This window comes from Zonotrichia albicollis, chromosome 29 (assembly GCF_047830755.1).
Source record: "Zonotrichia albicollis isolate bZonAlb1 chromosome 29, bZonAlb1.hap1, whole genome shotgun sequence".
NCBI classification, from domain to species: Eukaryota; Metazoa; Chordata; class Aves; order Passeriformes; family Passerellidae; genus Zonotrichia; species Zonotrichia albicollis.
Window position 1 is genome coordinate 5,080,498 of NC_133847.1, and position 13,182 is coordinate 5,093,679.

The 13,182-nt window shown below is 62.5% G+C and overlaps 2 protein-coding genes across 2 annotated transcripts in view; one reads left to right on the forward strand and one right to left on the reverse strand.

Moving 5' to 3' along the window:
• LOC102064099 (tyrosine-protein kinase JAK3) overlaps positions 1-2,097 on the reverse strand; it is a 13,439-nt gene extending 11,342 nt beyond the window's left edge. The window contains exons 1-2 of the mRNA XM_074528455.1: positions 2,060-2,097; positions 1,387-1,505 (exon numbers count right to left, since the gene is read on the reverse strand). Of these exons, the coding sequence (XP_074384556.1) occupies positions 1,387-1,505; positions 2,060-2,097 (157 nt within the window). The remainder of the gene's footprint in view (positions 1-1,386; positions 1,506-2,059) is intronic.
• Positions 2,057-11,250, forward strand: SLC5A5 (solute carrier family 5 member 5). The gene is made up of 14 exons (XM_074529030.1): positions 2,057-2,366; positions 3,039-3,104; positions 3,789-3,840; positions 3,936-4,003; positions 4,437-4,591; positions 4,794-4,934; positions 5,721-5,850; positions 6,296-6,384; positions 6,478-6,590; positions 7,316-7,386; positions 8,394-8,480; positions 9,275-9,507; positions 10,212-10,315; positions 10,951-11,250. The coding sequence occupies exons 1-14, from the start codon at positions 2,277-2,279 to the stop codon at positions 11,151-11,153; spliced, it is 1,602 nt and encodes a 533-aa protein (XP_074385131.1). The 5' UTR covers positions 2,057-2,276; the 3' UTR covers positions 11,154-11,250.
• Positions 11,251-13,182: the final 1,932 nt, after the last annotated feature.

A 13,182-nucleotide genomic window follows, 5' to 3' on the forward strand; every position in this document is an offset into this window, starting at 1 on the left:
TGCACCCCTGGGGACAATCTGGGCACCCCCGGGGACAATCTGGGCACTTTCAGGAACTCTCTGGGCACCTCCGGGGGCACACCCTGGGCATCCCCAGGGACAATCTGGACCCTTTGAGCACTCTTGGGGACGCTCTAGGCACCCCCAGGGACACTCTGGGTACCCCCGGGGACCCTTTGGGCACTCTCGAGCATCCTCTGGGCACTCCCGGTCCCCCCTCTGGGCACCCCCGGGCACACTCTGGGCACCCCCCGGTGCTGGCACCCTGGGTATCACAGGCACGGGGATGCTCAGCCAGGGCGCTGCCAGCCCCCCATTGCTGCCACTCCCAGTGCCTCTCCTGGCCCCGGTCCTGTCCTGGTGCCACCGCGGGGCTGGGCGTGTGCCAGCCCCGGGCCCGTGCGGTGTCGCACGTCCCCGCCCGGCGGATGTGGCCCAAACTCGTTGTTTTTTTCCCCTGGAGCTGCTCCAAGCCCGCTCGGCGAGGAGGAGGCGCCGCGGCGGGGAGGGGAAGGGGTCCTGCCCTGCCCTGTGCCCCCCTCCTGGGACACGTGGTGGGGACAGTGCCACCACCAGGGCTGGAGGAAGGGACAGGGACCCTCGTGTGCCCGGCGGGGAGGACTCAGAGGGTGGCACCGGGGAGGGGACGGGGACCTCGCGGTGATGGATCAGAGTGGACGGAGCCTTCGTGGTGACACCTGGAGGGGACAATGCCTCGGGGGTGACATCTCGGAGGGGACGGTGCCTTCATGCTGGTGACCTGAAAGTGTCAGTGACCTCGTGGTGATGGCCTGGAGGGGACACTGCCTCCACGGTGATGGCCTGGAGGGGACAGTGACCTCGTGGTGATGGCCTGGAGGGGACAGTGACCTCGTGGTGATGCTGGGTAGGGGGACAGTGACCTTGCAGCGACACCTCGGAGGGGACAGATCCTCCGTGGCCACACCTTGGAGGGGACAGTGCCCCCGTGGTGACACCCTGGAGTGGACCCTTCCCCCTCGGTGACACCTCGGAGGGGGCGGTGACAAATCACTGCCAGCTCTGTCCCCACCTCAGCGCTGCTCCCCTGCCCCAACCCCAACCTCACCTGCGGGCTTTGGGTCAAGAGCGTGGAAATCCCCAAACCTGTCCGAGCCCGGGCGGGACAAGGTGGCGTTGGTGGCAGGGAATGAGGAAGCGGGGCCAGCCCCACGCCCGGTGCCACGTATCCCTCCGGGAGCCACCGTCCTGCCCCGCCACCGCCGCTCACTGCCGGGGCTCCGCGGGACTCGGAGCTCCGCACCGGCACCGCGGCCGTACGGGAGGGAAGGGGTTATTTATTTATGGCCGACAGCTCCATCCTCCCCGCCGCGGCTCCCTCCCCGACCTGCTGAACGTGCCTCCCACCGGCTGGAGCTGGTCGAGGCACGGCCGGGCCCTCGACACCTCCGGGGACCCCGCAAGGACCCCTCCCCGGGGAGCAGCCCCCGCTGGGCTCCTCGGCTCGGTCCGGCCGGTCCGTCCCGCTCGACGGGCAAACAACAACCTGTTCCTTCTGGGGTAAAGGTTTCCTTCGGGTTTGTTGTTTTTTCCCCCTCGGCTGGAGATAAATTTGGCTCCGCCGGAGGCTCTGCCCCTCCTTGTTTGTGCTGCCTTGGGGAGGGGTCTCTCCCCCTCTCTCTCCCTCCCCCGCTCCCTCCCCGGCCGTGTCCCTTCGGAGCCGGTGGCCGGAGCAGCCGAACCGGGGAGAGATCGGGGGCAATTCCCAGCACAAATTCTGCCTGTTCCTTCTCGGACTCTGCCCTTTGGCACCCCTTGGCACAACCCCCGCCTGGGAAGGGCACAGAGGGCACGGGGTGCGGCACAAAATCCCGCTCCCCGCTCCTGCTTTCCGCTGGGCGCTCCCATTCCAAGCAATTCTCTCTGCCTCCAGTCTCCCCCACCTCGGATGTGCCGCTGCCGCCGAGCCCCGGCCTAACCCCGCTCCCTCAGCTGCCCCATTTGGGGTCCCCCACACCCTAAAGCCAGCATGCAGGGCCCTCAGGACGTGCGGGAGCTCACCTTCAGCCCGTGGGATTACGGCGTGTTCGCGCTGATGCTGCTGATCTCCACGGCCATCGGGCTCTTCCACGGGCTGGCCAAGGGCGGCCAGAAAACCTCGGAGGATTTTTTCACGGGCGGCCGGAGGATGTCGGCGCTGCCCGTGGGGCTCTCGCTGTCGGCCAGCTTCATGTCGGCCATCCAGGTGCTGGGGGGTGCCGGCCGAGGCGTTCCGCTACGGAGCCAAATTCCTCTGGATGTGCCTGGCGCAGGTCATCAACAGCGCGCTCACCGCGCAGCTCTTCCTGCCCGTCTTCTACCGCCTGGGGCTCACCAGCACCTACGAGGTGGGCACACGGCGGGGACACGGCTTGGGGGGGTCCCGTCGAGGTGCCGAGCATCGCTGCCAACGGCTCCGGGCTCGACTCGGCGGATGAGACCCCCCCCGAGGGGTGCGGGCCCCGCTCCCGATGCGTCCCGAGGTGTCCGGGGGTCCCGAGGGGTCCCGGGTGATGTCCCGAGGTGTCCCGGGGGTCCCGAGGTGTTCTGGGGTGTCCCAGGGGGTGTCCCGAAGTGTTCCAAGATGTCCCGGGTGATGTCCCGGGGGTCTCGAGGTGTCCCAAGGTGTCCTTGGCTGTCCTGGGGGTGTCCCGGTGGGTGTCCCGAGGTGTCCCGGGGGGTCCTGAGATGTCCCAAGGTGTACCAGGAGGTGTCCGGGGGGGTTGTCCCGGGGGTCCCGAGGTGTTCTGGGGTGTCCCTGGCTGTCCTGGGGGTGTCCCTGGGTGACCCGGGTGTCCCCTCTCAGCCCCATAGAACCCCACTCTCTCTGCCTTGGGGTTCTGGGGGGTCTCTCCTAGCCCCTCTTCCCCCTTGCCTTGGGGTTCTGGGGATCCCCCCAACCCTGCGGGACCCCGCTCGCCCTGCCGGCGTTTTGGGGGTCCCTCGAGCCCCCCCAGCCCCCGTTCAGGGCTCACTCCCGGGTGGCCCCGACGTGCTCTTTGTCCTTGTCCTTGTCGCAGTACCTGGAGCGGCGCTTCAGCCGGAGCGTGCGGCTGTGCGGGACCGTGCAGTACGTGGTGGCCACGGTGCGTGTGCGGTGCTGGCCGCGGGGACAGCGCGGGGACAGCGCTGGCGGTGCCCCGAGCCCCTGGGGAGCGCCCTCGGCCCCGCGCTGGTGTTTGCGCTGGCTCGGAGCGAGAGCGGCGCGGCGGGAGCGCTGTTTGGAGAGAAAACGGAGCCGAGAGAAAACCGTGGCACCTGCGAGGGGACGCTGGGCCCCCCTCGGGACCCTGAGCCCCCCCCTTGGGATCCTGAGCCCCCCTTTGGGCACTGAGCCTCCCCTGGGGACATTGATCCCTCCCTTGGGGCGCTGAGCCCCCCCCCCCCCTTGGGATCCTGAGCCCCCCTTGGGGCACTGAGGCGCCCCCGGGGACATTGAGCCCCCATCGGGATCCTGAGCCCCCTCGTGGGGACACTGAGCCCCCCTCGAGGCACTGAGCCCCCATTGAGGCACTGAATCCCCCTGGGGGCACTGAGCCCCTCTTGGGATCCTGAGCCCCCCTTTAGGGCACTGAATCCCCCCTTGGGGACACTGAGCCCCCCTTGGGGACACTGAGGCCCCTCGGGGCATTGAGCCCCTCTTGGGGCACTGAGCCCCCCCTGAGCCGCTCTTGGGACCCTGAGCCCCCCCTTGGGACCCTGAGCCCCCGCTTGGGGCACTGAGCCCCCCCCGAGCCCCTCTCGGGACCCTGACCCCCCTCTTCCCGCAGATGCTCTACACCGGGATCGTCATCTACGCGCCCGCCCTGATCCTAAACCAAGGTGTGCTGTGGCACGGGGGGGGCTCTCCCCATCCCTGTGTCCCCCCCCCCAGGTGACAATTCCCACCCTCAGCACTGTCCCCTGTTCTCCCTCAGTGACCGGGCTGGACATTTGGGCATCGCTGCTGTCCACGGGGGCCATCTGCACCTTCTACACCACCATAGTGAGCGGGGGGGGCTGGGGGAGTCCTGGGGTGTCCCAGGGTGTCCTGGAGGGTCCTGAGGTGTCCCATGGGTGTCCCAGGGGGTAGCGGGGTGTCCTGGGGGTGTCCTGGAGAGTCCCGGGGTGTCCCGAGGGGGACTGGGGGGTGTCCCTGGTTGTCCTTGGCTGTCCCAGGTGATGTCCCTGGCTGTCTCGGGGCTGTCCCTGGCTGTCCCATGAGACGTCCCAAGGTGTCCCTGTCTGTCCCAGGAGGTGTCCCTGTCTGTCCCTGTCTGTCCCTGTCAGTCCCTGTGTCTGTCCCTGTGTCTGTCCCTGTCTGTCCCGGGCTGTCCCTGTCTGTCCCTGTCTGTCCCTGTGTCTGTCCCCGTCTGTCCCTGTCTGTCCCTGGCTGTCCCGGGCTGTCCCGGCGCTCAGCCCCGCTCGCTGTGCCGCAGGGCGGGATGAAGGCTGTCATCTGGACCGACGTGTTCCAGGTGTTCGTGATGCTCGCGGGCTTTGTCGCCATCGCCATCCGGGGGGCGCTGCTGGTTGGGGGTCCCGCCGAGGTGCTGAGCATCGCCAGCAACGGCTCCAGGATCAACTTCGCCGAGTGGGTGCCCCCGAACCCCCCGGGACCCCCCTATCCCTGCCCTGGGTTCTGTGGGGTCACCCCCAGCCCTTCACCCCCTTCCCCGGGTTCTGGGTTCGCCCCCAGCCCCTCTCACCCCCTTCCCCGGGTTCTGGGATTACCCCCATCCCCTGCCCTCCCTCCCGGGCTCCGTGCCATGCCGTGCCCCCCTGGCCGTGCCCAGTTTCAGCCCGGACCCGCGGAGCCGCTACACCGTGTGGACCTTCGTGCTGGGCGGGACGCTGCTCTGGCTCTCCATGTACGGCGTCAACCAGGCGCAGGTGCAGCGCTACGTGGCCTGCAGGAGCGAGAGGGAGGCCAAGATGTGAGTCCGGACCCCCCCGGGATCCCCGGAACTCTCCGGACCCCCCCGGTATCCCCAGGAACTCTCTGGATCCCGTGCTGGAAGTCGCGGAGGGGAGGGGAGGGTTTGTCCCCTGCCCGGGTCGTTGGTGGGTGAAGCGCCCTGCAAAGACCTGGCACAGCCCCTGCCAGGACCTTACATGGACCCCGAATTCCCCTGACACCCCTGCCAGGACCTTGCACCCCTTTAAGAACCCCGAATTCCCCTGCCAGGACCTTGCATCCCTTTAAGAACCCCGAATTCTCCTGCCAGGACCTTGCACCCCTTCATAGACCCCGAATCCCCCTGCCAGGACCTTGCACCCCTTCATGGACCCCGAATGCCCCTGACCCCACAGTCCCGCACTGCCTGAGCCCTCCTGTGCGAGACCCCAACCCCCTGCCCGGCCTCTCCCGCCCTGCCAGGACCTGGCACCTCTCCAGTTGCCCTGGCAGGACCCTGACCCCCGTGTTCCCCGTGCCCCCTGTGCCCCCCGTGCCCCCCATGACCTGCATGCTCCCTGTGCCCCCCACGCCCCCCGTGTCCCCTGTGTCCCCCATGTCCCCCATGCCCCTTGTGCCCTCCATGTTCCTTGAGCCCCCCGTGCCCCCCATGCCCCCCATGCCCCCCATGTCCCCTGTACCCCCTGTTCCTCCCATGTTCCCCATGCCCCCCATGCCCCCCGTGTCCCCCTTCCCCCCATGCGCCCTGTGCCCCCTATGCCCCCCATGACCCGCATGCCCCCCTGTGCCCCCCGTGCCCCCGCAGGGCGCTGTTGGTCAATCAGGTCGGGCTCTTCTTCATCGTGTTCAGCGCCGTGGCCTGCGGGCTCGTCATGTTCGCGCTCTACGGCCACTGTGACCCTCTGCTGACCGGGGCCATCGCCGCCCCCGACCAGGTACCGACCCCCCGGGACCCCCCAGGATCACAGGGAGTCCCATGGGATCGTGTCCCTTCCAGGACCCCTCAAGCAGTGGGGCCAGAGGGGGTTTTGGGGTCCCTCGGGGTCCTGCCCCTTCCAGGACCCCTCAGGGGCACAGGGGTCCCTTGGTATCCAGATCCTCTCCAGGACCCCCTCCCAAGGTAGTGGGGTCAGAGGGGGTTTTGGGGTCTCCTGGGGTTCTGCCCCTTTCAGAACCCCTCAAGCAGTGGGGTCAGAAAGGGTTTTGGGGTCCTCCAGAATCATCATCTCTCCAGCACCCCTTGAGGCATTGGGGTAGGAGTTTGGGGGCTCCCAGGGGGTTTTGGTGTCCAGCACCCCCTGAGGCAATGGGGTGGGAGTTTGGGGGCTCCCAGGGGGTTTTGGGGCCCCCCTGTCCCCTCTCCTCACCCCTGTCCCCCAGTACATGCCCTACCTGGTCCTGGACATCTTCGAGAGCACGCCGGGGGTGCCGGGGCTGTTCCTGGCCTGCGCCTACAGCGGCACGCTCAGGTGAGGAGGGGTCCCAGCCCGGGGACACGGGCGGGCAGGCGGTGCCACCACCCCGGTGTCCCCATGGGGCTGACGGGGCCACCTCACGCCCAGCACGGCCTCCACGTCCATCAACGCCATGGCTGCTGTCACCGTGGAGGACCTGGTGCGGCCGCGGCTGCCGGCGCTGTCCCCAAGGAAGCTGACGCTGATCTCCAAGGGGCTCTGTGAGTGCCACCGGCCTGGGGACAAGGATGGGACACCCTGAGGGGATGGGACACCCACCAGGGTCAGCCCTGCCTGGGGTGTGCCAGGCTGTGCCATCCCATTCCACCCTATGGATCCCATCTCAATCCCATCCCATCAATCCCAACCCAATCCCATCCCATAAATCCCAGTCCCATCCCATCAATCCCATTCATCCCAATCCCAATGCCATCAATCCCATCCCACAAATCCTGTCCCACCCATCAATCCCATCCCGTGAATCTCATCCCAATCCCAACCCTAACCCATCCCATAAATCCCATAAATCCCAATCCCATCCCATCAATCTCATCCCAGTCTCATCAATCCCGTCCCATAGATCCTGTCCCACCCTATCAATCCCATCCCATCAATCCACCCCAAATCCCAACCCTAACCCATCCCATAAATCCCATAAATCCCAATCTCATCCCATCAATCCCATCCATCCCAAATCCCAATCCCATCAATACCATCAATCCCGTCAACCCCATTCCATAAATCCCATGCATCCCATCAATCCCATCCCAATCCCAATCCCATCCATCCTGTAAATCCCATCCCATCCCATCCCATCCCATCCCATCCCATCCCATCCCATCCCATCCCATCCCATCCCATCCCATCCCATCCCATCCCATCCCATCCCATCCCATCCCATCCCATCCCATCCCATCCCATCCCATCCCATCCCATATTCCCGCAGCTCTCACCTTTGGCACCTCCTGCATCACCGTGGCCGCGCTGTCCTCGCTGCTGGGGGGGGGTGTCCTGCAGGTGAGAGCCCCCCGAGACCCCAAATCCCCTCCCTCAGCTTCTACCATCCCCAAAATACCCCAAATCCCCCCATACACCCCATGCTGTCAGTGCCCATCCGAGCGGTGACACCGCGGGGACACGACCACGCTCGGGTGGCACCTGGAGAGCCCTCGAGGGTGAAGAGGTTGGGGCAGTGCCAGGCCCTCCTGGAGCTCTTGCAGACCCCAAAAAAACCCCAAAAAACCAAAAAAAAAAACCCCAAAGCCCCCCAACCCCCCTGTGCTCTCTGTGCCCATCCAAGTGGTGACACCATGGGGACACCACAGGGATATGGCCACGCTCTGGTGGCACCTGGAGAGCCCTTGAGGGTGAAGAGGTTGGGGCAGTGCCAGGGCCTCCTGGAGCTCTCCCAGACCTCAAAAATGAAACCCCAAAAACCCCAAAAGAACCCCAAAACCTCCCCTGAACCCCCAAACCGCTGCCCTGTCTGTGCCCATCTGAGTGGGGACACCACAGGGACATCGCAGGGACACCACAGGGACACAGCCCAGCTCTGGTGGTGCCACCTCAAGAACCTTCAAGGAGGGGGAATTGAGGCAGTGCCAGGCCTCCCCTGGAGCTCTTGCAGACCCCCAAAAAAAACCCCAAAACCCCCCCAAAAAACCCAAACCCCCCCAACCTCCCTCATGCTGTCAGTGACCATCTGAGCGGTGACACCGCAGGGACACCGCGGGGACACGGCCACGCTCGGGTGGCAGCTGGAGAGCCCTTGAGGGTGAAGGGGTTGGGGCAGTGCCAGGGCCTCCTGGAGCTCTCCCAGACCTCAAAAAACCCAAAAAAAACCCCAAAAATCCCCAAAACTCCCTGCGCTGTCAGTGACCATCCGAGCAGTGACACCGTGGGGACACGGCCACGCTTGGGTGGCACCTGGAGAACCCTTGAGGGTGAAGGGGTTGGGGCAGTGCCAGGCCCTCCTGGAGCTCTCCCAGACCCTAAAATACTCCAAAAAACCCCAAAACCACCAGGGCTCCTTCACGGTGATGGGGGTGATCAGCGGGCCCCTGCTGGGCGCCTTCGTGCTGGGGATGTTCCTGCCCCGCTGTGGGACCGCTGTGAGTGCGGGGTCGGGGTTTGGGGTTTGGGGTTTGGGAATTGGGGGATTTGGGAGATTTGGGGTTTGGCCATTTGGGGTTTGGGCATTTGGGAGATTTGTGGTTTGGGGAGTGGGGATTTGGTGTTTGGGTTTGGAGGGTATGGAGTTTGGGAATTGGGGGATTTGGGGTTTGGGCATTTGGGAGATTTGTGGTTTGGGGAGTGAGGATTTGGTGTTTTGGTTTGGGGGGTTTGGTGTGAGGGTCTGGGGTTTGGGATCAGCAGTTTGGGATTTGAGGTTTGGAGTTTGCGGGATTTGGGGGATTTCAGGAAATGGTCTGGGGTTTGGGGATTGGGGGATTTGTGGTTTGGGGATTTGGGATTTGGGGGCTTTAGTGTGAGGGTCTGGGGTTTGGGATCAGCGGTTTGGGATTTGAGGTTTGGGGGATTTGGGGACAGAGTCTGCGGTTTGGGAATTGGAGGTTTGGGGATTTAGGGTTTAAGGGGTTTGAGGTTTGAGGATTTGGGTCAGCAGTTTGGGGTTAGGGGTTTTGGGGTCCGCACAGCGATGGTTTGGGGTGTTTGGGTGGTTTGGAGAATTTGGGATTTGGGGGGTTTGGGGATAGGGATTTTGGAATGGCAGGATTTTGGGGTGAGGAGGATTTTGGGGGTTCTGCCATTCAGCACAGCCATGGGGATATTTGGGATTTTGGGGGGGGGGTGTCTCCAAAACACAGCAGGGCTCCCTCGAGCCCTGCTGATCCCCTGTCCCCATCCCTGTCCTGTCCCTGTCCCATCCCTGTCGCTGTCACAGGGGGTGCTGGGGGGCCTGGCCGTGGGCCTGGCACTGTCACTCTGGGTGGCCGTGGGTGCCACCCTGTACCCGCCCAGCGCGGCCACCATGGGGGTGCTGCCCACCTGGGGGACGCAGTGCCCGCCCCACAACGCCACCAGCGCCACCAACGCCACCAGCGCCGTCAGTGTCACCAGTGTCACCAGCGCCACCAGCGGCCCTGCCCTGCCCACGCCACTCCCGGAGCCGCTGCGGTGAGCGGGGCTGGGGACAGCGCGGGCGTGCTCCTGTCCCCTGGGGTGGCACATCCCTGTCCCCTGGGGTGGCATGGCCCTGGTCCTGTCCCTGTCCCTGTCCCTGTGGCTGTCCCCTGGGGTGGCATGGCCCTGGCACTGTCCCCTGGGGTGGCACGTCCCTGTCCCCTGAGGTGGCACATCCCTGTCCCCTGGAATGGCATGGCCCTGGCACTGTCCCCTTGGGTGGCACGTCTCTGTCCCTGCTGGCTGTGGTGTCACATCCCTTTTTCTGTTGGCTCTGATGTCACATCATTGTCCCCACTCCCTGTGACATCACAACAATGTCCCTGTCCCTTATGATATCACAGCCTGTCCCTGTTTTTGTGACATCACAGCCCTGTCCCTCTTCCCTGTGACATCACATCCCTGGCCCTGCTGGCTGTGACGTCACACCCCTGTCCCTGTCTCCTGTGACGTCACACCCCTGTCCCTTCTGGCTCTGATGTCATGTCACTGCCCCTGCTTGTTGTGACATCACAACAATGTCCCTGTCCCTTATGTCACAGCCCGTCCCTATTTTCATGACATCACATCCCTGACCCCATTCCCTGTGACGTCACAACCCTGTGATGTCACATCCCTGTCCCTGCTGGCTGTGATGTCACATCCGTGACCCCATTCCCTGTGATGTCACCGTGTGTCCCTGCTGTCCCCTGTCACAGCCCGGCCATCCTGGGTGACTTCTACTCCATCTCCTACCTGTACTATGGCGCCTTGGGGACACTGGCGACTGTGGGGACAGGGGCCCTGCTCAGCCTGCTGCCAGGTGAGCGGGGAGATGGCTCTGTCACCTCCTGTGTCACCCCCTGTGTCACCCCCCAACACTCTGTCCCTGTCACCCTTCCCTGTGACCTCATTCCTGTCACTCCCTGTCACCTCTCCCTTTCATCCATCCCTGTTGCCCCTCCCTGTCACCCATTCCTGTCTCCCCTCTTGGTCACCCTGTCCCTGTCACCCCTCCTTGTCACCCATCCCTGTTGCCCCTCCTTGTCACCCATCCCTGCCAGCTTGTCCCTGTCACCCTTCCCTGTGACCTCATTCCTGTCACTCCCTGTCACCTGTTTCTGTCACCCTGTCCTTGACACCCTTCTCTGTGACCTCATATCTGTCACTCCCTGTCACCCCTCCCTGTCACACTGTCCCTGTCACCTTTCCCTGTGACCTCATTCCTGTCACTCTCTGTCTCCCTTCCCTGTCACCCATCCCTGTCACCCTTCTTTGTGACCTCATTTCTGTCACTCCCTGTCATTCTGTCCCTGTCACCCATCCCTGTCACCCCTCCTGGTCACCCTGTCCCCTGTCACCCCTCCTTGTCACCCATCCCTGTTGCCCCTTCTTGTCACCCATCCCTGTCATCCTGTCCCTGTCACCCATCCCTGTCACGGTGTCCCCTCCCGGCAGGGTCAGCGCGCTGTCCCCCGGGTGTGCTGTGGTGGGACATCGTCAGGGCTGCACCCTCGGGTGGCCTCAAGGGTGACACCAGCGTTGGGGACGAGCCCCTGGACAAGGCCACGGTGACCCAGGCGCTGCTGGAGACGGGAGAGGAGCAGAAACCCCCGTGTGACCCCCCCAGGGGTGGCACTGTCACCGAGAGCGACGTGTAGGGGACAACGGGGTGGGGACACAGTGCTGGCACCAATAAAGGAGCTGCTGACCCTGGACAGAGCCTCTCCTTGGGGAGACAGGGAGGAAACACAGTGGGGGGACATGGGGAAGGACAGGGAGGGGACACAGGGAGGGGACATGGCCGCTGTCCCTCAGGGGACACTGCTGGAATGGCGGGGAAGTGTCACAGACAGGTGTGAGGAGAATTTAGGAAACAAGACCTGCCCTGGAGAGATGCGTGTGTCTTGGTTTGGAAGGACAGGAGCATCTCCTGAAATGGAGAATGTAAACCCTCCCCACCCCTCTGAATTGCTATAAATTTTAAATTAAGGGGCTGTCAGGCAAAAATATGGGAGTAGGAAATAACAGTTCTTTAATAGGGAAGAAAAAAATTTAAAAGGATAAAATAAACAATGCAGTGAACTAGAACAACACTGCCAGAGTCAAAACCCAACCTGACACCCTGTGGGGTGTTGGTGGCAGTGCCATTGGAATTGTGGCTCAGCCCTCCTGAAGTATCAGGTGTGGTTCTGCTGGAGCAAGGGGGATCTGTAGAGAAGGATGTTGCATATTCACACACTTCATACATGGTGCATAAATTCCATTCAAACACAGGATTCTGTCTGGTCATTGTCAACTTCTTCCTCAGAATCCTAACAGTGCCTTCAAAGCAGGAAGAAGTTCATTTCTTCTGATAAGAGAGCAATAAATTCTTTTCCTCTGAAAGACTGAGGTGTCCTGTGACTGCTATCTGGTGTTAGTCCTTCCTTTAAGGAAAACTCTCTTACATAGCATCGTTTCTATTTTAACAATTTTTATAACCTAAAACTATATTTAACACAGCACTTAAGAGAATTAATACAGCATCACTTTCTAACCCAACACATATAATATTAATTTCAATATTTGCAAAAAGCCAGTCATAAAATAAATGCATTTTTCACAATAGCCACCCATGTTCTAGGACCACTGCCGTGCTGCCTGAATAGCACAGGCACAGCTAAAGGATTTAGACTTTCTTCTTTGCAAATCTGGCCTCTGACTTCATCCCAGTCTGTTAGCTGAAAATTATCAAAATATTTTTGTGTGCTTTCTAATTTTGGGATTAATGCTGGCGAATTTTCAGGGTTTAGTGTCCCAAACACTGGGGGGGGAAGGACTCCGGAGCTATTTGGGAACAGATTTTTTTGCGAAATTCTTTTGTGTTTGGATCAAAGGGGCAAAATAATTCTCTGTCTGTGCTGTATTTATGAAAGCAGCTGTCATATTCCAGCCTTCCCCTCCTTTGTGTGCGTGGATGTGGCTGTGCGGACGAGCCGTGACACAAAGTAGTCCCACTCGGTGCTAGGAGCGGGGAAGGCGAGAACGCGGAGGGATATCAGGGATGGGCTGTGCAGCGTCCCGCGCTGCGGAGGGATCTCTCGGTGAGCTCCTGTGGGGAGCTGCCCCACGTTACCCCTAAATGTGACTCCCACAGCCCCAACTCTGCCCCCTGCCCCGTTATCCTTAACCCTGCTCCCCTATTACCTCTAAATCTGCCCCCATGACCCCGAACCGTGCCCCCCATGACACCAAACTCTGCCCCCAATTTACCAGAACTGTGCCCCACACACCCCCCAACTCTGCCCCAAGTGACCCCAAGCTCTGCCCCCCAATTAGCCTGAACTGTGCCCCCCATAACCCCCAAAATCTGTTCTGGGGGAAGGGTTAAGGGTAATGGGGGGGTAGATTTGGGGGTTATGGAGGCACAGTTCAGGCTAATTGGGGGGCAGAGTTTGAGGTCACTCCAGGCAGAGTTTGGGGTCATGGGGGGGCAGAGCTTGGGGGCACTTGGGGCAGCGTTTGGGGTCACTTGGGGTAGAGTTGGGGGTTATGGGGGGGCACAGTTCAGGCTAATTGGGGGACAGAGTTTGGGGTCACTCAGGACAGAGTTTGGGGTCACTTGGGGTAGAGTTGGGGGTTATGGGGGGGCACAGTTCAGGTTAATTGGGGGCAGAGTTTGGGGTTATGAGGGCTGACTTAGCGGTA